This window comes from Schistocerca nitens, chromosome 3 (genome assembly GCF_023898315.1).
Source record: "Schistocerca nitens isolate TAMUIC-IGC-003100 chromosome 3, iqSchNite1.1, whole genome shotgun sequence".
Taxonomy (NCBI): domain Eukaryota; kingdom Metazoa; phylum Arthropoda; class Insecta; order Orthoptera; family Acrididae; genus Schistocerca; species Schistocerca nitens.
In genome coordinates this window covers 295,437,839-295,462,872 of record NC_064616.1, presented here as the reverse complement: position 1 = coordinate 295,462,872, position 25,034 = coordinate 295,437,839, and the positions used below count along the sequence as shown (strand labels likewise).

General features: G+C 39.6%; 1 protein-coding gene and 1 non-coding gene across 2 annotated transcripts in view; both read right to left on the bottom strand.

The window, feature by feature from the left end:
* Positions 1 to 25,034, bottom strand: part of LOC126249194 (KICSTOR complex protein SZT2-like) — a 706,154-nt gene that overhangs the window by 116,910 nt on the left and 564,210 nt on the right. The window contains exons 43-45 of the mRNA XM_049950848.1: positions 18,741 to 18,781; positions 12,872 to 13,035; positions 10,006 to 10,277 (exon numbers count right to left, since the gene is read on the bottom strand). Of these exons, the coding sequence (XP_049806805.1) occupies positions 10,006 to 10,277; positions 12,872 to 13,035; positions 18,741 to 18,781 (477 nt within the window). The remainder of the gene's footprint in view (positions 1 to 10,005; positions 10,278 to 12,871; positions 13,036 to 18,740; positions 18,782 to 25,034) is intronic.
* Trnas-uga (transfer RNA serine (anticodon UGA)) lies at positions 7,972 to 8,046 on the bottom strand. Its single transcript has one exon. It is a non-coding gene; the product is annotated as a tRNA-Ser (tRNA).

The window sequence follows — 25,034 nt, the reverse complement described above, 5'->3', positions numbered from 1 at the left end:
CTTGGACACCTCAATAGCGATTAGGTTTATTATGTGCATTTTCTCCCTTATGGTATTCAGAGTTTTAGAATCTGTGGTTATCTCTCTCATTTTGTTGAGTTTATGTCTTGTACCTATGATATTTTTAGTTTCTCTAACTATTAATTCTTTTGTTAGACCTAAGTTTATGGTGCTTGCATCCCTCCTCTGTTCTTGAAATAGTATATTTTCAGGGTCTATAATTAAATGTCCTATGTAATGTTCATTTACTTCCGTGGTTTAAACCTCATTGTATTAGTTATGTTTCTTCATCATTAAGTTTTCAGTCTGTGAAGTTTATGATGTGTGCATGTTTCTGCTTGTTTGTGGTGTTCACGTGTTTTTTGGTCTGCAAGTGGTTTTTTTTATCCCATTACAGGTATACGCAACAACCTTGATGTGGTAGTTGTGACTCAAGGACACTAGTAGCAGATCAACTACATGGACCCTTAAGCTGAGCAAATGTATTTACTCAGTGAGGCACAAACCAGGAGAGCTCCACCAAAATATCAACCACTTCAGTCAAAAAAGTTCAGTATAATACAGGCTGATGAGGGCCTGGTTGCTGAACCAGAGAAAGAACAGCAAGAGGATGAAGAATGCAAGCAACCTGCAGCATCTTCGGACTTCATGGTTGTTAATAAAATCTTTTATTGTAAAATACCACAGGGAAATTGGCTGATTATTCTGAAATCCCTTAACATAAGAATTTTGCAGCAGTCACATTATAGTATACAAGCAAGTCCCTACGATAAGACAGTAACCAATGCATGCCTTGCAGTTCTGAAGGCCTACTCATAGGTGGGACATTGCAAGTTATGTACGGTCTTGTTTACCATGTGCGCAAAGGGCACAATATGTAAAACCAACAATTCCCCTTAAAGATCTTCCAGAGGCCACTGAACCATTTGAATTGGTTGCCCTCAAAATTGTGGGACCATTCCCAATTTCAGCTAAAAATAATAAATATTATTATCAATTATTGTGCCTCTGGCAGATATGACTGCAGAGACAGTCATGAAAGCTTCTGTGAAAGAGCTTGTTTTGATGTATGGAAGCACTGAAGCGATCATAACAGACTAAGAGAGTAACTTCTTTCCATCTCTCTTTGCATATTATTAAAAACAAAGGAGTCGTGCACAATCCCTTACATCCAAAAAGTAATGGCTGTGTAGTGTGTGTCCATATGTCCATTCTCAAAAAGCTGCTGTATGAAGTGAAGGAAAGCCATACACAATGGGACAGATTGCTTCCATTCGTCCTGTTCTCTTATAATGTGAAAGTGCTTGAATCAATTGGCTTCACTCCTTTTGAGATTGTACAGGGATGCAAAATGTGTTCACCACTTGAACTAGATAAGCTGCCACCTGATGTTAATGCAACAGCCGTACAACATCTTTCCTGACACTTGAAAACTGTCTGGAAACAGTACCACTGCTGTTACTAGGCAAGTTAAACAAAGTTAAAAGAATGCGGGTATTCCTGATTATCAACCTGAACAATGGGTGTTGCTCAGGAAACTGGCTATAAAAAGGGCAAAACTAAAAAGTTAACACCTCTCTGGGAAGGCTCCTACCAAATAATATGCTTAACATCACCTGAAAATGCAGAATTACAGCTCCCAGACTGAGTAGTTGTGGTGCACTTTGGCTTTACCTGGGATAACATGGTAGAAATCAGCCAATGCTGTGCCCCACAACCGTAAAGGCCAGCTGCACATCCCAAAATCATGCCCTAGTCAGCAACATACTGGTAGGCGTGGGTATGATTTAAGAACAGTACTTCCATATCAGCTTTGTTCCATGGGCTGAACAACAACCACGTACAAGAGTAAATAGATTAAGACAATTATTACAAGCTGCCAGGAGTATTTATGTAATTATGTATTTCTTTAATTATAATTAAATATATATAAAGATTTATATACACAAAATTAAATTCACTTTGCTATTCACTTCTTCCCTTGTTTTTTAAGGGTACGGAATGAGAAGTTACAAATGTGGTTGATAGTCTTCTAATTGATAAAGTTAAGTATGGTAATGTGTTCTAATGTTTTCCTTTTACGTGTGATGCCAGTAATAGGAGAGACCAGTAGTGTTAGCTTTGGCACATAATGGCTGATACAATGAATACCTTTACCTTAGTATGTTTATAAGTGTAGAGTTCAACAGCATGTAGTATACCTTTGCAGCACACATTAGTGGGTGTTGGTAAAAGGCCATGAGGTCATGCGACACCTAAGTAGTGACAGTCCTGAGAAATAAGAGTTGAGCATACTAAACATTATCTTTTACTCATAAAAAGGAAGAAGTAATCTAGTTTGGGATTGTTATCTATTAACAAAAGTAATCTGCTGTGGGGAGGATAGGCAGCCACTTTTTGTGTTCTTATGATTTCTTCACGTCTTCTGAAACAAAGTCTAGTGTATTACAGTAGCTTCAGTGTATCTGCAGCTCCACTTCCTATGGGGAAGTATATAGATTTCGACAGGACTTCAGGACTTATCCATTACAACCAGATCATCCCTTTTTACGGCACAAAACAAAAATAGCCCGACTGACCAGCAAGACTATCTTCCTAGCCCGTCGCAGTTTCATATATGCATTGAATACCTTCCACATCATAGTCATTTCCTTGGTATAGTATATCTACTTCCTTTTTAAAAAATGTGCTTATTGCGAACCCAAAATCCATAGTTCCTATATTTATATTGTGTTGATCACCTATGCTTTGTACATTGATGTATGATCTACTGTGGGGCCACTCTTATTTAATTTTCAGACATTTTCTGCATATAATTTAACTTTCTTGTTATATGTCCTCATTCCCATATAACATATTGACCTGTTGCTGGAACTGCCTAATTCTACTAATGAATTAATTACTTTTTTGGAACAGTTATTATCCAACAGAAGGAGCAACTCTCAGTTCCTATACCACAGAGTTGTATTTTCATAACAAAATACTTAACCCAATTTATGTCATTTACAATCACAACTTTATTAATCATAGGAATATCTGAATAAGTGTAGAACGAAAGATACCCCATCTCCTGCTGCTGCCATGCCTAATCCACATACAGACGAAAATTATAGCCCTCAGGATTCAGCAGATACTGGTGTGTATCTGTGTATGATTACTCCAAAATTGTTGATCCTTACATAAGTGTAAATTGCTTATATATGTTATAGATGTTGTTATAGCTTATGCTAAAGTTTTATAAATGAATACTTTGTGTTGGGACTTTATTCCCTAATGTATGCTTATCTCCATTAAAGAACCAATTGTACTGCATTACTTGGATGCACATTGTGTCACTTCGCTGGTTATCCATTTGAGAGACCAGTACACTTCAAATAACATCCATCGTATGGAAGACATCTAAGCTAGCATTATGTTATCTACTTCTCCCAGTTCTCCCTCATTCGTGAGTGTTATTATGCTCCTGGTACATTAAATTTAGCATCTGGGATGTTGACTACACATGATGCTTACATACAGGACAAATGTTCTACTAATTTCATATTCGTGTTAACATTGGTCTAGCTGTAGTTTTATTTTTGCAAACATCTGCTCTCCTACAATGCCCCATCACTGAAGAAATAAATTCTACATAATTCTTATTTTGTCTCATGATTGAGTCTGACAACAGTGTGCCACATTATGATGAATTAAATAGATTTAGCTCACAATAATTTCTCAAAATTCCCAGAAAGATATACAAGGGCTTGCTAAAAAAGTAATGCATCTGAATTTCTTATGTGAAAATTCTTACAAATTTTAAATAAAATAACTTCATTGACATCCTACATCTTTATTCTTCATGTCTGCATATTTATTTCTCAACATAGTCACCCTGGTGATGAACACATTTCTCCCAACAATAGATCAGTTTGTTAATACTGTCATTGTAGAATTTGACTTTGTTGATGGAACCACAACCTCACCTCTGCTTGCACTGCTTAATCACTGCCAAAGTGGAGTCCTTAAAGGTGTTCCAATTGGTTCAAATTGCTTTGAGCACTATGGGACTTAACATCTGAGGTCATCAGTCCCCTAGAAGTTAGAACTACTTAAACCTAACTAACCTAAGGACATCACACACATCTATGCCCTAGGCAGGATTCAAACCTGTGACCGTAGCAGTCACGCAGTTCCAGACTGAAGCACCTAGAACCACTTGGCCACAGTGGCTGGCCAAAGGTGTTCTTTAAGTTTTGGAAACAGATGAAAATTGGATGGGGCCAAGTCAGGGTGGCACGCAGGATAATTAATGACAATGACTCAAAGGTGACAGTTTGTTGCAGATGTTGTAGTGTTCATGTATGGTCTGGTTGAGAAAGAGGGTGGTCCATGTGTGGATGAACTCTTTGAATTCTTGCTTTCAGTTTTCCGAGGGATACAGGATGCTGCTTCTCACACACTGACATAATTACATAACACACCACAATGTTGCACTCTACAGGTCAGAGCCATATAGTGGCAGAAAGCTGAAAATATGTAGACATGAAGAATAAAGCTGTAGTATGTTAATAACATTTGTTTTATTTCAATTTGGATGCTTTACTTTTCAGCATGCCTTACATAAACTATTTAACTTTTATTTTGTTATTGTTATTGTTAACAGAATAATATGTTGCCACTTCGTTCTAAAAAAAAAAGTAAAAACCAGAGTAATTACTGATAACTTCTAACTTCATGGTATTAACAAAGGTTTTAAATCATAATGTTCCATAGTGCTCTCTGTAGGGTTATAATGCAGTAATTCCCCAGTCACGATGTTCATATGAGTCATAACAGCTTCAGCACACTTTCACAAATCTACAAGTAACAGACCGGTGGCTACTCAGTCTTGTCTACTGCCTCCATCGCACTGCAAGCCACAGCTATTGCTCATCAGCAAGCCAGTCACTAAATGTTACTGTTATTGTTGCTTTCATGCCCTTCACGAACTGCATATTGTGACTGTAACATCGTCAAATGTTCCTTCATCTTTAATAATCCCTCCATCAGTTATAAGCCCACTATCAGAACAAAATCACAAAGTCACATGGATCTTTGTGACAGAGGAGGAGTGTACAATATATAATTATTATTAAGTACTGTAACAGTCTCAATATTTAAGATCCTTCATCCTATGCTGGGGCTATGGGAGTTAAGGGCCACATGCCACACTGCCAGTGTTGATTCTGTGGTGTCAGCACTAATGGTATGGTGTGTCACAGGTGACTTATGAGCTTTCCCCAATCAGATTGGATGAGTTTCACTGCAGACTTGGGAGGCAGCTCAGCTCTCTGTTACTGGCCTTGGTATGTGTGGAATCAATCTCAGAGAGACTGAAGTTTACCACAATGCCTCCCCCTATGTGGGGCCTCTGTATTCCTTCTTTCCATGAAATCACTTCGGTGTCAATTATGTCTTAACATTACAGCCTATCATATTACCTACACTCTTAAAACTTGATCAGATTAGGTTATTACTTGTTCCATAGATCTTGAATACAACACTTTGTAATGATGTGGAGCATGTCAGGTTAATAAAAGGTGTCTATACAAGATGATACATTACACAAAAAATTTTAAATGCTATATGGCTATCTGTCAGACTTTTGATGCTATTAGGTTAATGACCAAAGACTTGTGGAGCATAATTTACCCCCTTCTGAGCCAAAGTTAGATTTAACCTTGAGTAGTGAAGATCATCCTTTCTCCTAGTGTTGTAGCCATGTACAGTGCTATTACTTTTGAATTCGTTCAGGTTGTTAATAACAAATTTCATAAGTGAATATATATATTGTGAGGCTACAGTGAAGATCTCTAGCTCTTTAAATAAGTATCTGCAGGATGATCTTGGATGAGCTCCAGCAATTATTCTGATTACACGCTTTTGTGCAATGAACACTCTTTTACTCAATGATGAGTTACCCCAGAATATGATGCCATACGAAAGCAGAGAATGAAAATAGGCGTGGTAAGCTAATTTTTTGAGATGTATATCGCCAAAATTTACAATGACCCTAATAGCATAAGTAGCTGAACTCAAACATTTCAGCAGATCCTCAGTGTTTTTTCCAGTTCAACCTCTCATCAATGCATACACCTAGAAATTTTGAATATTCTACCTTAGCTACTGATTTCTGATCGAAGTCTATATTTATTAATGGTGTCATTCCATTTACTGTGTGGAACTGTATATACTGTGTTTTGTCAAAGTTTAATGAGAGCACATTTGCAGAGAAACACTTAATGATTTTCTGAAAAACATCGTTTACAATTTCACCAGTTAATTCTTGTCTGTTGGGTGTGATAGCTATACTTGTATCATCGGCAAAAAGTACCAGCTTTGCATCTTCGTGAATATAGAATGGCAAGTCATTAATATATATTAAGAACAGCAGAGGACCCAAGACCGAACCTTGCGGCACCCCATTCTTGATTGTTCCCCAGTTTGATAAATCACCAGTTTTTTTTGCATATTATGTGAACTGCTTATTTCAACTTTCTGCAGCACTCTTCCAGTTAGGTATGATTTAAACCATTTGAGCACTGTCCCATTCACACCACAGTACTTGAGCTTATCTAGAAGTATTCCACGATTTACACAATCAAAAGCCTTTGAGAGATCACAAAAAATCCCAATGGGTGACTTCCGGTTACTCAGAGCAATTATGTGTATGAGCTCTCTCTCTCTCTCTCTCTCTCTCTCTCTCACACACACACACACACACACACACACACATAAAAATTGGGCATTTATCAACTCCAGTGTAACAACTGTGATGTTCTGTGCACAGGGCAGACCAGAAGAACATCTGAAACAAACATAAAGAGCATGGAAGTTACACCAATCATTCAGCATTTGCAGGAACACCTCTGACAAGAAAACCTAGCCTCCAACCACAATAGAAACAAGTCTAAAAGTTATGAAACTGAGGAAAAAAAAACCTAAAACTACAAGAAAACTTCCAAATTCAAAACACAATCACAGAAAAGAAACACATCATATATATATGACCAAACAGCCATCAGAAATGAAACTTAACACTCTCTCCTCTAGTTCTCCTCTCCCCCACCACCCCCCTCGCTAAGTCCCTCACCCTCTCAATCCCTGCCTTGTGCCAGTACTGCTGCTCGATGTAGGTGAGGGGGTGTGTCAGGCGTAGCAAGTGAAGTCTGTGAAGGAAGAGAGGAGCTGTGGTTAGGAGGAAGAGCTGGGGAAGGGTGAATGACAGTCAGGAGCAAAAAATGATGTGAGTAATAATTGTGATTTAATACTGTTTTATAATAGCAATGTAAAACGTAAGAAGTGCTTACAACGGTGAAAAACAGATTTGTAAGACAAACAAACTTTTGCAGTGACCATGATAGTAGCCTTCTACCAAGATTTCTTCTTCTCTTTCATAACTTTTTAGTGTCAAAATTCCTGGGAGGGCTTATCTACTGAGGGCGTATGAATGGAAGGAGAGTGGGCAGTCCTGGGACCCACAGTCCGCCCTCCTTTCAGCCACTGGCTGGCATCGGGTCGACCTGTGGATTTCTGAGGAGAGGGTCCCTGAGAGGGAGCCTCTTCACTGGCAGGTGCTGGAGGAGGGTGCTGCTTCTCTGGCTGAGTGCTTATAGTGGTTCCATAAGACGGTGCCACAGGAACCACAAGGTGGGGCAGGGGAGAGCTATTGTCAAGTTTTTTTTTTGTGTGACAGCCAGATGTCGACACTAAGGGAGTCACTACACTAGGTACTGCTGACAACACAGTGACAGTAGTGTAGTGGAAAAGGTAGGTATCACTGAGACTGGATGCAGATGATGGTATTTTTTGAGCTTCAGAATTCAAGAGGAAATCTGCAATCTTCAGTTCCTGGATTTTGTGTTTCTTGAGTACATTAGCACAGAATGAAATTTTCACTCTACAGCGGAGTGTGCACTGATATGAAACTTCCTGGCAGATTAAAACTGTGTGCCGGACCGAGACTCGAACTCGGGACCTTTGCCTTTCACGGGCAAGTGCTCTACCAACTGAGCTACCCGAGCACAACTCACGTCCCATCCTCACAGCTTTAATTCCGCCAGTACCTTGTCTCCTACCTTCCAAACTTCACAGAAGCTCTCCTGCCAACCTTGCAGAACTAGCACTCCTGGAAGAAAGGATATTGCCGAGACATGGCTTAGCCACAGCCTGGGGGATGTTTCTATAATGAAATTTTCACTCTACAGCGGAGTGTGGGCTGATTTGAAACATCCTGGCAGATTAAAACTGTGTACTGGACCGAGACTCGAACTCGGGACCTTTGCCTTTCGCGGGCAAGTGCTCTACCAACTGAGCTACCCTACCACGACTCACGCTCCATCCTCACAGCTTTAATTCCGTCAGTACCTCATCTCCTACCTTCCAAACTTCACTTTTACATTAGCACACTTTGGGAACTGGGAAGATAGTTGATCCCACAACTGACACAGGCAGCTGGTAGTACACATGGTAAATTTTCGTGAAATGTTCGACAACAGTCTCCACAAATTGGGTCGGTTGTACACCAGGAACACATATACCTGAAACCCTGGCATTTAAAACACTGCATTAGGGGTGGGAAATATGGCTTCACGTCACAATGGTAACACATAGTTTTTGACACTTTCTGGAAGTGAATCCTCCTCAAAAGCGAGGATGAAAGCACCAGTGTCTATCTTATAGCCTGATGTGCCTCGATGTACACGACATACGAACTTAATCCTTCATCTTTCCAAGTGTTCATGTAGTCCTTCATCCATCTGCAGGATTAGGTCCTGGTGAAAAATTAATCCCTATCCCATGTCAAGGTTCTTATGGGGTGTGATGGTAAAACGTATATCACCAGGGTAAAAGAATTTGCCAAATACGTTTTCAATACTTTCCACAAAAAACACTGGTTTAATAGAGAGAAAAGACCCTCCGTCTGTTCAGCTGAAAACCAGGAACTGAGGGAAATGACTGTGTGTAAGTTGCTTGGTTTTGTTTTCTTCTCATGGTGTTACCAAGGAAGCAAATTCCTACAGTCATAACAGTCGGCACTGAGTTGTGGTCTGTCTGAAGAGAGTGCCAAGTCCTCAAAGCCACTGGTTGGTAACTTTGGCAAATTTCGTGACACCAAATATCCACCACAATGGTGCCTGCTCCAAACAAGTGCTACCCCCAGGAGTACTGCCCAGCCACAGCAAGGGTCACCAGGTGATGGCCAGACCCCCAAATGGACCTAACCCTTGGCATGTGTTGGGAGATGACATATTGGGCATCAATTGTGCAATCTGTGTTTGGTCAGGTACCGCCACTGTATGTGTACATGGCAACGTTCTACACATACCTGCTACCATGTTGGGTAGTAGGTGACCTTTCCCACACTGCTCGCACAATCTCTAAAAAATGTAGAAGGTTTGAGGTCAAACACAGATGTGGGGACTGAATATAAATTAACCAAAATACATGATGTAAAATAAGGAAATAACAGAGTGAGAAGTCAGGATTCACATCCTATGAGTGAGCTAGGTTTGCTGCAGAGAGTCTGTCCTGCAGGATAAGCTGGAGAAAAGAAACAGTCGTCCAGTAAAAGTGCATACAGGATAGCAAGAAGTACTGCAATGCCTTGTGGCCCCATGCTTGCCACAACCATACCCACAAAAGAGTAGTGAGCCCCTGGAAGGGGTTTCCTAGCAGAAGTCAACATGAAGGTTAGATAAATGTTATATAGGATTATAAAATGCTAATGTTTATTTTCATAATACACAGGATGAGGTCTGTCCTATGACTCAAGCACTGTTGAATTTTTCCACATGCCTTATAAAATTTTTTACCATGGGTGTCTTACATTGCAATTTGTGTAAACTACATTTTCTAATTACATGCCAATGAAAATTCTCTAATGTTCTTAGCGTATCTGGAAAATAATGAATGATAATAACCAAAACATGAGAAGCATCAAAACACATTTGTGCTCCTCTCAATAAATGGGTCAGTTTTTACCTTTTGGATCTAGGACATCATTGTCAAAAACTCCATCATCTGTTAGGCATGCCTTCCACTGTGCTAGGTTTCTGCCTACGATAAGGCTTTTGGAATCAGTCCTTGGTTGATCATGTATGTCACTATCGGACACACTCACAGGTACAAATACATCTTCCTCCTCCTCAAGCTGATGTTCATTTGTTACTCTGTTAAACACTAGTGCAGTTGTGTCTTGTGCATTCAAGACAACAAGATTCTTAAGCTCCTTAACTGTCACAGACAGTGAATGCCTAAAAAACCAAGAAGAACATAAATATTTTAAGAGGCAGCCGTATCTAAGATGTCTGACATACTATATTTCCATACTCTTAATGAAAATCAAGTATTTATTTGTTTATAAGTGGTATATTCAAAATGTTTCAGTAATCATTTATAAACAAAACTCTTATTGTATTTGCATCATTGTAAGTTACATTTTCTTCAAACAACTTTTATCACACATTTATACACTTGTACCAACATTTCTACAACTGTTAAAAATGCTCCTTCAAGTTTCATCAGAAAACACTTTCAACTTCTATAGTGTCTATTAATTTTCAGTTTTAACCACTGGAAGCGCAAGGAAATTGGCAGGTACAGTATCTGAAGAGTAGAGTGCTCTTTCCACTGTAGTAATACACTGAAGACCAAAAGAAACTGGTACACCTGTCTAATATTGTGTAGGGCCCCTGTGAGCATGCAGAAGTGCTGCAACACGACATGGCATGGACTTGACTAATGTCTGAAGTAGTGCTGGAGGGAACTGACACCAAGAATACTGCAGGGCTGTCCATAAATCCGTAAGTGTATGAGGGGGTGGAGATCTCTTCTGAACAGCATGTTGCAAGGATCCCAAATCAGGGTAGTTTGGTGGTCAGTGGAAGTGTTTAAACTGAGAAGAGTGTTCCTGGGGCCAATCTGTAGCAATTCTGAATGTGTGGGGTGTTGAATTGTCCTGCTGGAATTGCCCAAGTACGTCAGAATGCACAATGGGCATGAATGGATGCAGGTGATCAGACAGGATGCTTACATACGTGTCATCTGTTAGAGTCATATCTAGACGTATCAAGGGTCCCATATTACTCAAAGTGTACATACCCCACATCATTACATAGCCCATGCCATTACAGAGCCTCCACCAGCTTGAAAAGACCCCTGCTAACATACAGGGTCTATGGATTCATGAGGTTGTCTCCATATCCATACATGTCGATCTGCTCGATAAAATTTGAAATGAAACTTGTCCGACAAGTTGTTTCCAGCCATCAACAGTCCAATGGAGTGTTGATGGGCCCAGGCGAGGCATAAAGCTTTGTGTCATGCAGTCATCAAGGGCATGTGAGTGGGCCTTCAGCTCCAAAAACCCATATTGATGATGTTTCGTTGAATGGTTTGCACGCTAATACTTGTTGATGGCCCAGAATTGAAATCTGCAGCAGTTTGCAGAAGGCTTGCACTTCTGTCATCGTGAACAATTCTCTTCAGTCATCGTTGGTCCTGTTCTTGTAGGATCTTTTTCCGGCCACAGCAGTGTCAGAGACTTGAGGTTTTACTGGATTCCTGATATTCACGGTGCACTCGTGAAATGGTCGTACAGGAAAATCCCCACTTCATCGCTGCCTCGGAGATGCTGTGTCCCATCGTTCATGCAATGACTATAACACCACATTCAAACTCACTTAAATGTTGATAACCTGCCATTGTAGCAGCAGTAACCAATCTAACAACTGCACCAGACACTTATCGTCTTACTTGGGCTCTGCTGACCGCAGCGCCATATTCTGCCTGTTTACATATATCTGTATATGAATAAGCATGCCTATACCAGTTTCTTTGGCGCTTCAGTGTGTAACTACTTGCAAGGTAATCTTTAAGCAGAAATTACTAGTGTGCCGAGGTTCTGTCACGTGACAAAACTGAAGTATTTTCTGTCAAATTTTCTGGATTTTTTAATCGAATAGCATCTGTAGTGTCATAGAGGGTGTCCACAAAAGTGACATTAATTATTTCTCATATGTATACAGAGAAGATCTGATGAATGTGCCCACTGTTTTCGTCAATGGTGGAAGTGGATTGGCAGCCACTATGGGTACCACATTTGACGTTTACGAAAATTCATAAAAATATTTGTTCAACTTGAACACTACCAATTTTTTCACTAACTCACTTTTGTAGGTTTCTATCAACATCTGTTGAGACTCAGAAGATGTTTTCTCTATCAATGACCAAAATAAAACATTTTAACACTCTATAGTAGGTGTAATTTACACAACAGTGTACAAAAAATCTTGATTATAGCACTAGGGAGTCAACTAATGGCACCTGCACAATACGCCTCAGGAGCTGTACATACCCTCTGCTCGTTGAGGCACTCCAAGAAATACAAAATTTTCAGTGGAAGACCTAAAATTTCTCAGTGAAAAGCAATTACTGTGGACTCATTGGTAAAAATAAACTGAACTAATACAAGGGCATTTCAGTCATAGTTTTTCAAAATAAGTTTTGCACATTTTAAAACAGTAAATCATTGGTCTGGAATGAGATTTTCTGTTTGACAGTGTACCTCATGAAAAGGCTGAAAAACAGACAAACACACTGAAATACAACTTACTGAAGGAAGTGACTAAATTTGTATATCAGTTTGACTCAATTTAAAAAAAAAAAAAAAAATTAAAAAAAAACTGTTATTATTATGTCAAATTAAAGCTTAAGTACATGCGTTTACAAAGTTCAAAATAGACTTGACACAATTTGTTACTTTAATATGAAGGTAATATGTAGTTTGAAACTTTACAATTGTAATAAGAGAGCCACCTCAAGTCACAAATAAGAATAAAATATGTACCTTGATGTTAAGGTAACACAGAACCTTTTCACAGCTGGAACTCCTATCTGAACAGCAAATTCAAGCCACTCATTAATTACACTGGCATACATCTTATGCAGAATTCCACTTTCTCCAGATTCATACTCATTTAAAAGGTCCCCAGCTACAGCTGTGTCATCTTCCTGAAACAATACTATATTGTGTTACTGCCTCATCAATGTGTTAAGCATTTAGTGTCAAACATTGTACAAAGAATCCACAAAACCCCAAGTGCACATGTCCATCTTGCACAGACAGAAGGAAACATTATGACAAAGAGGGGAATACAACCAAAAAGGAGCTAGAAAAGTTTATCAGCAGAAAATGGGGACATGACGAACAGGAAGAGTGCAAAACCAGACATTTGAATTAAGTCAAGACAAAAGGAAAAGAGGAAAACATACTACTGGCTAAACAATGTGTAAGTAAGCCTTTTTTATATTATAAAGATGGGGTGAGTGTGAAGAAATGATAAAATTGTGTTACACCAAATGCAGCTGCTAGGACTCCAACAAAAGTATTCACAGCTCTGACATCAATGATTAGCATACAATGATCCTTACATGCTGTGGTTGCTTTGTGAAAATCAGTGTTACATACAGTTTGGACTTCATTCTCTGTTGTTAGACTCCATACTTAACTAAACACAAATGATGAGGCATTTCTTCTGTACTGGACATACCAAAGGAGTATCCAGTGGAATATAGTGGTATACAGCACTGTCCACAAAAGACGGGGATCTAGGTTTCAGTACCAGTTACACAGAATTTTGTCTAGATCACAAATTATTTTATTACTGAATTTTTCTTTGGATACCATTTGGCAATCACAACCATCAAATCTGAACACAAGAGGAAAATGTATAAGGAACAAATCAGAGTAAAATAGAATGCTGTATAAGACTGGCTAGCAAAGCCATCACAAGAGGATGAAAACATACCACAATAAAGAAACATGAATATATGGATAGAACAATTCTTGTCAAAGAATACCTCATGTAAACAGATAAATGCCAAACTGAAGACTGTGATAGCTAAACGAGATAAAACAATAATTTTGCCACTATGTGGAGGTACAGTCATATTACATGTTACCATTCCAGTTGAGCATTAAACAAATGGCAAAATAAAATGACTCAATGAGATGTAATGATTTATGAAAAAAAGAACATAAGCTCTTCATTATATAGAATGCAGGTTACTAAATGTAGTGATATATTAAATAGTACTATAGAATAAATTTTTACCATAAAGGTTTAAAACAAGACATCTGTCAATTGACATAACGGTAAAAGGATAGGTCATAGCATCTATTTCCTTAATTTATGACATGTAAAATTAAATTAAATTTTAAGATGAATACAAAAGGTCATGCCTTTTGCATTATCAAAGGGGGATATCTTAATTATTACAATTACAAGAGATGGAGAACTGTACAAGTATAAGTCCTGTCACCTGGCATATGAAATGACACCAGACAAGTTGACATTACCTCATGCACAGTTGTGAGGTGATCAGCATGCAACACACTGGCCCAAGGAATAAGCATTCCATGAGCTTTTCAAAAATAGCAAACAAGGTTCCTAATGAACTCACTCTTCTCACAGAGCAGAAGCTTTCATTCCATGTGAATCAATTTCTAATTCCTTTTCCATGGACTTTCTGTCTTGCACTGTTGAATACCAGTTCTTCAAACAAATTTAGTCCACCTAAAATCTTTATGTCTTAATAATGCAATGTTCTACTCAAAATGTGCATGTCATAAGTGCCCATGTCATAACATTAGAACACTAGTATGAAAACGAAGTTAAAAATGACTACATATTACGCCAAATCGACAGAAGGAAAGAGAGCTAAGAACAAGGACTTCCTCTTGGAGAAAGGACCACAATGCACACTGTAGTGACAGTGGAGGTCCTGAACCAAAGATTAAATACTCAGGTGGCAAACATACATTAGAAAGTAAGTGGTTAAAAAAAGTGTATTCATTCAATCAGGAAATGGTGAACACAAAGTGGTGGGGGATCACCACTTAATAAATGGTGATGGCTAAAATGACAGTATGCAACCTAGCCAAAAAGCATTGAGAACAATATCATAATTCCACACTACTATCCTGTCAAGGTCTCAGAGGTGGTTTGCGATCCCCTTCTGACCTGTTGTAAAATATCAAATGTCTGTCTGTATCATATAAATGACTGAAGTAGGTGTTTGTGCAGTGTCTGAGCAATTATGGAGGATTATAGAATGAAATAAATGAAGAAGGTGAAGCTTGAGAAAATCACATACTACTTTCTAAACAAGGGAAAAAGAAAAAGATAACAGTTCACAATTTTGTTGAGGTACTGAATCACTGATTGGCACATAAACAGGACTGACACTGTTGCTAACTTCTGGATGAATTACCCTGACCAACTACATTGTGATTGGTGTTTGGTGGATGGAACAAAGTGAGACAGGAGGCTGGGAGTTTGAGGGTGGGTTGGGAAAGGGTGGCTGACAGCTGGGGGAGAGAGGTAGTAGGTGAACAGGGTGTGAATGTGACACCAATGTACTCATTCTGGCTGCAGGCAGGGGGAGTTATGCAAGCTTAACAGTGACATGGAGGAGTGGACTGGGAGGAGGAGTAGAACAGAAAAAGGGGGAGATAGCACAAAGAGGGTGTGAGTGCAGGATGTTCGAAGGTAGGGTCATGGCGAAGGGCTGGATGTCTGTATTGATCAGCACTTAGTGGAGTTTCAGCATAGAGGATTACGAGATCAGAGGATGTGTTGTAAGGACAATTCCTATCCATGTTATTCAGAAAATCTGGTGAAAGGAAGGCTCCAGATGGTATGGGTTGTTAGGCAGTAACTGATCCCATCCCAGCAGTTCATCATGGTTTCTAATCACTACTCAAACCCTTAAAGCCATTCCTGAATCTGTTCCCTAAATCCAACTGCCTCCTCAGCCCAACTACTGCTTCACACACCCATTTCCTACATCCTTCCTTAAGTCCACAAACCTAACCACCATGAACACCCCATTGTATTTGGTTACTACATTTCCACTGAAAGAATCTTGGCTCTTGTTGACCAATATCGTCAACCCAGAACCCTGCCTATCTTCACATATCAAAGATATGAACCACTTTCTGCACTGTCACAACCATTCACACCCCATTGCCACAAGGATACCTACTCATCACTGGTGATGCTACCTCCCTATAGTGCTATATACCCCATACCACATGCCCACCCTTTGGTGCTATCAAACATTACCTCCACCAACATCATACAGAATTCAAACTCATCACCTCATTCCTTATACAACTGATGAACTGTATCCCTACGCATAACTATCTCTCATTCAAGTGCAAGATATACAAACAAATCTGGGGCTCTGCCACAGGCACCGTTTGGCATCCTCCTGTGCCAGTCTATTTATGAGCCTCTAGAGAAAACCTTTCTATCTCCATAAAATGATAACTTCAGGATATGGACCCAGGTCAAGACACTCTATCTTCATTCCACCATTCTCAACACCTCTCCCATCTGCCTAACCTGGTCCTCCTCAGCTGAGCATGCCACTCTCCTTGACAGCTGCCATCCCTTCCACACTCAAAAAAAGTCTCCCTCCCATACGGTCCAGCACTCGTGGATGATGTATCTGCAGTGACGAGCAGTCCCTTGCCCAGCATGCTAAAGGCATTACTGAGACCTTCACAGAAAGGCATTACATCCCAAATGTTGTCTGTTAACAGATACCCCATAGCATATCCACAGGTGTCCCTAATTCTCCATCCACACCCAGGAACCAGCTGCAGAGGAATACCCACCTCATCACCTGTCATCACCCCAGACTCGTTCAACTTAAATATATGGTTCATAAGGACTCTGACTCCTTACTCACAAATGATATCCTGGTCACATTCATTCCCACAACTCCCAAAATGGTATTCCAGTGCCCACCCAATCTATCAAATATTCCACTCTGTCATATCTACTTCCAATGCCTGTGGAAGACCCCACTGTAAGATTTGTCTGATACACTAACCCACCACAACCTACTCTAGTCCCATCACTGGCATACCTATCCTACCAGAGGCAGGACCACTTGTGAAAGCAGTCATATCATATTTGAGATCTGCTGGAACTTCTGCACGGCATTTCATGTGGGCATAACAAACAACCAGCTGTCCACCAGAATGAATGACAACCGCCAATGCATAGTCAAAATCAGGGTCAATCACCCTGCACAGCAGAATATCCTCATTCATTGCTTCAATATCCTTGTTCATTGTTTCAAAATCTGTACCATCTGGATCATTCTCATCACACCAGATTCTCTGAATCACATGTTAACACATGCTTTGATCCCATAATCCTTCTGACCTTATATTCTGCTACCTCCTGCCCCAGATCAACCTCCACACCTGCCCTGTCACCCTCACTTCTCTCATTTTGCACTCACATCCTCATCTCCATGACTTGCTCTAACTTCTCCTTCCAATCCACTCACCCATGTCATTGTGCACTTCACACAAGTCCCACTTCCAGCAGCCAGGAAAGCTTACTGGTGGCATAGTCCTATCGTGTGTGCCTGCTGCTGCCTCTCCCTCTTGAACATTAGCCACCTTACCCCAACACTCCGTCCTATTCCCCATCTCCTTTCTCCCCTCATCCACTCCACTCACCACAACCTCTCATCTCAGATGCAGTGTCAGCAAAATGTGTGTGTGTGTGTGTGTGTGTGTGTGTGTGTGTGTGTGAAATGATTCAACCGCTAGCTAGCAACATTCTCAGTCTTCTTTATGTGCCTGCCGATAACTCAGCAACTATTTGGTAAGTTGATACCTCTACTCATTTCACTGTTTACATTTCACCAAGGACTTTCTATTAACATATCTCCTACTTTCTAAGTGAGCTGTAGAGCTTAACAAACTGATCACATGCCCTGTCTCAGAAAAAATTTGAGACTTTAACCACAACATTCGCAGAGAGCAGGAGTGTGAAATTAAACGCCATCAGATTGCTCAATGCCACCTTGAAGCTTTCATATTAAATTAACAGTGATATTTTTCAATAGTGAGGGATGCTTGTGGAAGTAACCATGGAACACAATTTCAAGCTCTCTTTATATTCAGCAAGCTGTGAAGCAACGTGGTGCCAGTGTTTGTTATTTATTAGTCAACAAACAGATTCAGAAGGATGTAGGGTGCAGTAGTTACTTGGAGATGAAGAAGCTTGCACAGGACAGAGTAGCATGGCGAGCTGCATCAAACCAGTCTCTGGACTGAAGACCACAAGATGTTAGCCACTTGTCTATAGCATGTGACTGAACCAAATCAGTTGTTTCTTCTAATGTAATCAATACAATTTTGAATTGCTACTCTGCTTTCTTAAACTGTAGTTTTAATTGTTCAGTAGTTTTAATTTTGAAGTGTGCTATAAAATATTCATGTAGTTTTTTTGTACTAAAATCAGTCCTGTTACCTAGTATCATGGAATTCTAACAGTATAACAGAATCTTTAATCACAAATGACAGCTGCATATTTCAAAGTCTGTGCTATGCTAGTACTAAAATTAATGTTACACTGTTTCTTCCAATTGAAGTCTGACTGAACAGGGAACGGAGGTAATTACTACTTTATGGATTATATAATGAAGAAATTATATTATAAAAACAAGTTGGTGGGCATAAATTATTCTCTATTTATGTAAATTAAATTATTTACTATCAATTAAAATTATTCACTATTAATTTATTCACTACTTATGTAGGACAGTTTAGGTAAAAACACTGATCTTCAACTAATCATATTCTGCAAGTCACAGTATACATTAGAACAAAAATATACACCACTAACCTTCATGGGCATTTTGGTTGACATTTCTTCAGCAACAGCATCTAAAAAAGAAATAAACACAATATAAAAGCTCTTGTATAAAATCACAAAGTTTGATCTGACAACTAACTATATTAATAAAACAACATCAGATTTTATTTTGCTCACAATTACATAATAAAATCTGTGAATTATGTCTTCAGGACAGTCTCTAGACTGGCTAAGTGCTTTCTCAAGATGTCCAAGAGTGACCTCTTATTGGCATATCACCTCCCACCCCCCCTTTCAATTGTTACATTCTATACAAATCAATGGGTCACTGATCCTTTTTATGGGAAACCTTAACTACCAACCATTTAACAAACTCCTTATGTTACAAAATTTGAGATGACAAAAATGAACACAAGGACAAAGAAAATCAAGAAAATCTTGATTAAGAAAACAAATGTGATTCTACTTTAATGTGTGTTAGTTTTATCATTCCTCTGTGTCATTCCAGGCTACTCTTGGTTGACATTACTTCTTCTGCATTTACTGCTTGCAAAATCATTGTCTTCTAACTAAATGCTTCAGTCATTGCTCATCTGTAATGGTGTTCCTTTCTTCCTGTTTCTCACATATATAATCACTCATTTGTTTGTCTTGTTCCAGTCATCATTTATTAACCACTGCCTCATTTTTTTCTTCTTTTCTTTTCCTCTCCTCCATTTTTAAGTCTTTTTGTTCATTTCACCTCAGTGTCGCACCTACCTTGTCACCTTATGAAAGATTTTATTATTATTTTTATTTTTATTTTTTTACAACCATATTGACCAACTCAGATCACATTAACAACTTCAGTTCCTCTTCTTCCTTTGTTGTTGTTTCCTATGTTTCTAGTATTCCCTCATTTTCTCCCCATGAAGTCTCTTCCTTTCTTCTGTCCATGTTGCTCCTGATTTTTTTCTTCTGCTTTGCAAGCCTTCCAAATTTAGTATTTTATTTTTAAAACAGTTTCTTTCCGCTATTTCTGATTCTTTGAAGTTTCTTTCTAGATCTTGCCTTGCTTCTGTAATCCATGCTATTGTCGATTTCTTCTTCCAGAAATATAGGAGTATTTGTTTTGTTAGTCTATTTCCACTCATTCAGTAGAGGTGTCCGAAAAAAGTTAATCTTCGTTTGGCCATTACTTCAATATTTTCCCTATATTTTTGTAGATCTCCTCATTACTTCTTATTTTCTAACCATCTGCAATTTTTATTGCACCCATTATTTTTCTGATAATCCTTCTTTCCAGTACTTCTAGTCTGTCCATCTTATAGTTCATCGTTAGGCACTCAGATCCATATAAACATTCTGGTCGTGCCACTGTGGTGTAGTGTTTTAGTTTTGTTTTTCTAGATATACATTTCTTGTTGTAAATATTTCTGGTCAACCCATATGCTCTTTCCATTTTGTTAATTCTTACATCTATTGCAGATTTTTCTAGTCCATTCTGCTGTATAGTCTCTCCAAGATATTTAAATTTATCTACTCGCTCTATTTTACCTATTTGTGTTTTTATGAATTATGGGGCATTTTTTATATTTGTCATGAATTTTGTTTTCTCAGCTGAAATTTTGAGACCAGTTCTGTTTGCTATTTTTTCCAGAAGGTTTATCTGAATAACTGCTTCTGTCAGGTTTTCTGAAAGTATTGCAAAATCATCCGCAAAAGCCCAGCAGTTTACGGTGATTCCATTTGTTTTCCTTCCCAAAGTTATTGGTTCAATTTTGTGATTTTTTAGCTCCAAATTCCAGATCCTTACAATTTTTTCTAGAACACAATTAAACAGTAAAGGTGATAAACCATCACCTTGTCTAACACCAGTTTTTATTTCAAATGGCTGAGATACTTCTCCCATAAATTTGACTTTAGATATTGTACCTTCTAGCGTTTCACGAATTATATTTGCTAATTTTATGTAATCTTATGTAAGATTATATGTTAGTTTCATTTTTCTTTGCTGTGTTTGTTTTCTTTTCTTTTTTGATTTACTTCCTTCGTGTAATTTCATATCCAGTGCCTCTGCTGTTTGCTGCTACTCAGTGCTCACCAACTCTATGATATACCTCTCTCCCAAATATACAATTTTCATAATTTTTTAAATGTTTTCTTGTCTTTTTGCATATACACTCCTGGAAATTGAAATAAGAACACCGTGAATTCATTGTCCCAGGAAGGGGAAACTTTATTGACACATTCCTGGGGTCAGATACATCACATGATCACACTGACAGAACCACAGGCACATAGACACAGGCAACAGAGCATGCACAATGTCGGCACTAGTACAGTGTATATCCACCTTTCGCAGCAATGCAGGCTGCTATTCTCCCATGGAGACGATCGTAGAGATGCTGGATGTAGTCCTGTGGAACGGCTTGCCATGCCATTTCCACCTGGCGCCTCAGTTGGACCAGCGTTCGTGCTGGACGTGCAGACCGCGTGAGACGACGCTTCATCCAGTCCCAAACATGCTCAATGGGGGACAGATCCGGAAATCTTGCTGGCCAGGGTAGTTGACTTACACCTTCTAGAGCACGTTGGGTGGCACGGGATACATGCGGACGTGCATTGTCCTGTTGGAACAGCAAGTTCCCTTGCCGGTCTAGGAATGGTAGAACGATGGGTTCGATGACGGTTTGGATGTACCGTGCACTATTCAGTGTCCCCTCGACGATCACCAGTGGTGTACGGCCAGTGTAGGAGATCGCTCCCCACACCATGATGCCGGGTGTTGGCCCTGTGTGCCTCGGTCGTATGCAGTCCTGATTGTGGCGCTCACCTGCACGGCGCCAAACACGCATACGACCATCATTGGCACCAAGGTGGAAGCGACTCTCATCGCTGAAGACGACACGTCTCCATTCGTCCCTCCATTCACGCCTGTCGCGACACCACTGGAGGCGGGCTGCACGATGTTGGGGCGTGAGCGGAAGACGGCCTAACGGTGTGCGGGACCGTAGCCCAGCTTCATGGAGACGGTTGCGAATGGTCCTCGCCGATACCCCAGGAGCAACAGTGTCCCTAATTTGCTGGGAAGTGGTGGTGCGGTCCCCTACGGCACTGCGTAGGATCCTACGGTCTTGGCGTGCATCCGTGCGTCGCTGCGGTCCGGTCCCAGGTCGACGGGCACGTGCACCTTCCGCCGAACACTGGCGACAACATCGATGTACTGTGGAGACCTCACGCCCCACGTGTTGAGCAAATCGGCGGTACGTCCACCCGGCCTCCCGCATGCCCACTATACGCCCTCGCTCAAAGTCCGTCAACTGCACATACGGTTCACGTCCACGCTGTCGCGGCATGCTACCAGTGTTAAAGACTGCGATGGAGCTCCGTATGCCACGGCAAACTGGCTGACACTGACGGCAGCGGTGCACAAATGCTGCGCAGCTAGCGCCATTCGACGGCCAACACCGCGGTTCCTGGTGTGTCCGCTGTGCCGTGCGTGTGATCATTGCTTGTACAGCCCTCTCGCAGTGTCCGGAGCAAGTATGGTGGGTCTGACACACCGGTGTCAATGTGTTCTTTTTTCCATTTCCAGGAGTGTAGTTAAGTCTGTTATGCTATTATGATTTTAACAATTATCTTTTGGTATCTTCCTCAAAACCAGTTATATATCCTCATATGTTCCTTTTTTCTTTTAAACTGATTGCTTATTTACACACAGGAATTTTAAACTTACTTATTGCAAATTAATGTGGTAAAAGCTGGTATTTTTAGCAGTGCAAAACAACAAAATGCCCAGACTTGTACTTCGTAATGTAAGCACCTGTTGGCTGGCAAAGAACATGTGTAGGGCACATATACAAGGTTAAGGTGAAACTCCAAGATCCCTAGATACATACTCAAAACTTAACACATGAAGTGCAAAACCATTTCACAAATAATTTACAGAGAATGCAAATTTTACATGCAAGTTTCAGAATGCACTTGCCTTTAGGAAAATGGCACAGTCAATCCATAGCAGTCACCAAGAGCTTTGTGAAACCTGATTAACAAGTTCAAAATATGCTGGACTGCTGTATTTACATCAAAAGGTTCAGACATTTGGCCTTGGAATTAACTTTTGAGCTGTTGTCATTTAATGTTTTTTTAATCAACTATCTGGTCTTTCTACCCACTTTAAACTCTTCTAGTATGTTACACAATGCACATCTATCTGTTGAGTTAAGTGTTTTTTTGAAGTCTATAATGGCCATCACCAGCTGTCTGTCCCTTGCATGTTTATTGGCACACTATTAATGGTATGGTATATTCTCAAATGACTATCCTAACTAACCAGTTTGACAACACACATGTGAGAGATATTTTATACCACCTGGCAACAATTTAAGTTGACCTTGAAGCCACTGGGAGCAAAGGGATAGAAATAAGTAACAACGTGGTCTACTTTATTTTATTTTCTTATCATTATGCTCAGCTATGCAATGCAACTGAACTTATTTTCTTGATATGCTTGCTTTCTTCTTCTCCGAAAATCTCTTCATCTTATCAATGTGGTTTTGCCTATGTTCTTCTGTTCATGCTCTCTTAGATGTAACATTTGGTTTAGCTTTAAACTGATACTTGTCAATTAAAGTTTTGAATGCAGCTCTCCCCTGTAGAACTGTGTTTGTAATGCCTATTTCCTGCAGAACTTTCTCAATCCTCCAAGTACCCAATTGTTTTTAACTCATTGAGAGTGCAACATAGAAAATCATTTTGGTCAGTCTTTTATCACTCATTCAATCTTCTTTTCCTAATAGCATCTGAGATTTTCTCCAAATTTTGATATAACTTAGACTTCTGTCTGATTCAGATCCCCTCAACACAAACTGGATGAAAAATTTTCCCTACTATTTTCCTTTCTTCTTCTTCTCTTCCTCCTACTCCTCCTCCTCCTCCTCTTAGTCCTCCTCCTCCTCCCCATCATAATGATCTACCTCCAGTGATTACAATTTCTTATGCATATAATATTTCTGATTGGACTACTGTGATGTCAAGTTTTAATTTTGCACTATGAAACATTGATTCTTCATTGTACCTATTTCACATATTTCAATAAACTTTCTGTAATTTAATAATTCACAATTTAATCCACAGGGTTGGATGATTTCTCCAAGGTATTTAAATTTTGATATTTGAGGTATTTTGTCAAACTGTATACACATGGGTTGTCCATCTAGGTATCGAGGAGGACCTTCCATGTATTGGGATTTTTCATAAGAAATGTTCAGCCCTCTTTTAGTTGCCTCTTCTCTGTTGTTTGAAAAGATTGGTAGATCGTCTGCTTAAGGTAAACATTGTAAATGAATTTTAATTTCAAATAGTCTTCCAGTAGTTATCCTTTTACTTCCATTTCATGTGTCCTAATTACTTTTTCTAGTATAAGCCTAAACAGTAAGGAGAACTATCTCCCTGTTGGACTGCTGTTTTTATATCCAAGGATTCAGTCATTTTGCCTTGGAATTTAACTTTGAATTAGTACAAGTTAATGTTTGTTTAACTAATTGTTCAGTCTTTCTACACCATTTAAACTCTTCTAGTATATTAAACAGTGTACATCTGTATGATGAGTCATATGCCCTTTTGAGGTATACAAAGGTGATCACTAGTCGTCTGCCCTTGCCGATTTGTATATCATCTTGAGACTGAGAATTTTTTCCAAATAGGATCTACCTTCCCTAAACACTACTTGATATTTGCCAATCAAATGGCCCATTTTTGTCTCAAACTACAGTGCTTGGAAAAAATTACAACACCCTTTTAGAGGTTTCCAATACACTCAAGATTTATTGTTGCAACAGTTCATATGGCTTACATGAAATGATTACATGTCCAGATTAATAGCAAATGCAGTTCTGAGGTACCAGGTATCGACTCCTGCTGAAACATCATATTAGTACATAGTGTAGCCTACACGTGCGGGAAGGTAGGCACTGACTCTGGCATCCAGCCAATCATACAGGTTGCAAATACTGTCCTGGGATATGTTATGCCACACATGCTACATCTACATCTGCATCTACATACATACTCCGCAATCCACCATACGGTGTATGGGCGTGGGTACCTCGTACCACAACTAACATCTTCTCTCTCTGTTCCACTCCCAAACAGAACGAGGGAAAAATGTCTGCCTATATGCCTCTGTATGAGCCCTAATCTCTCTTATCTTATCTTTGTGGTCTTTACGCGAAATATAAGTTGGCGGCAGTAAAATTGTACTGCAGTCAGCCTCAAATGCTGGTTCCCTAAATTTCCTCAGTAGTGATTCACGAAAAGAACACCTCCTTTCCTCCAGAGACA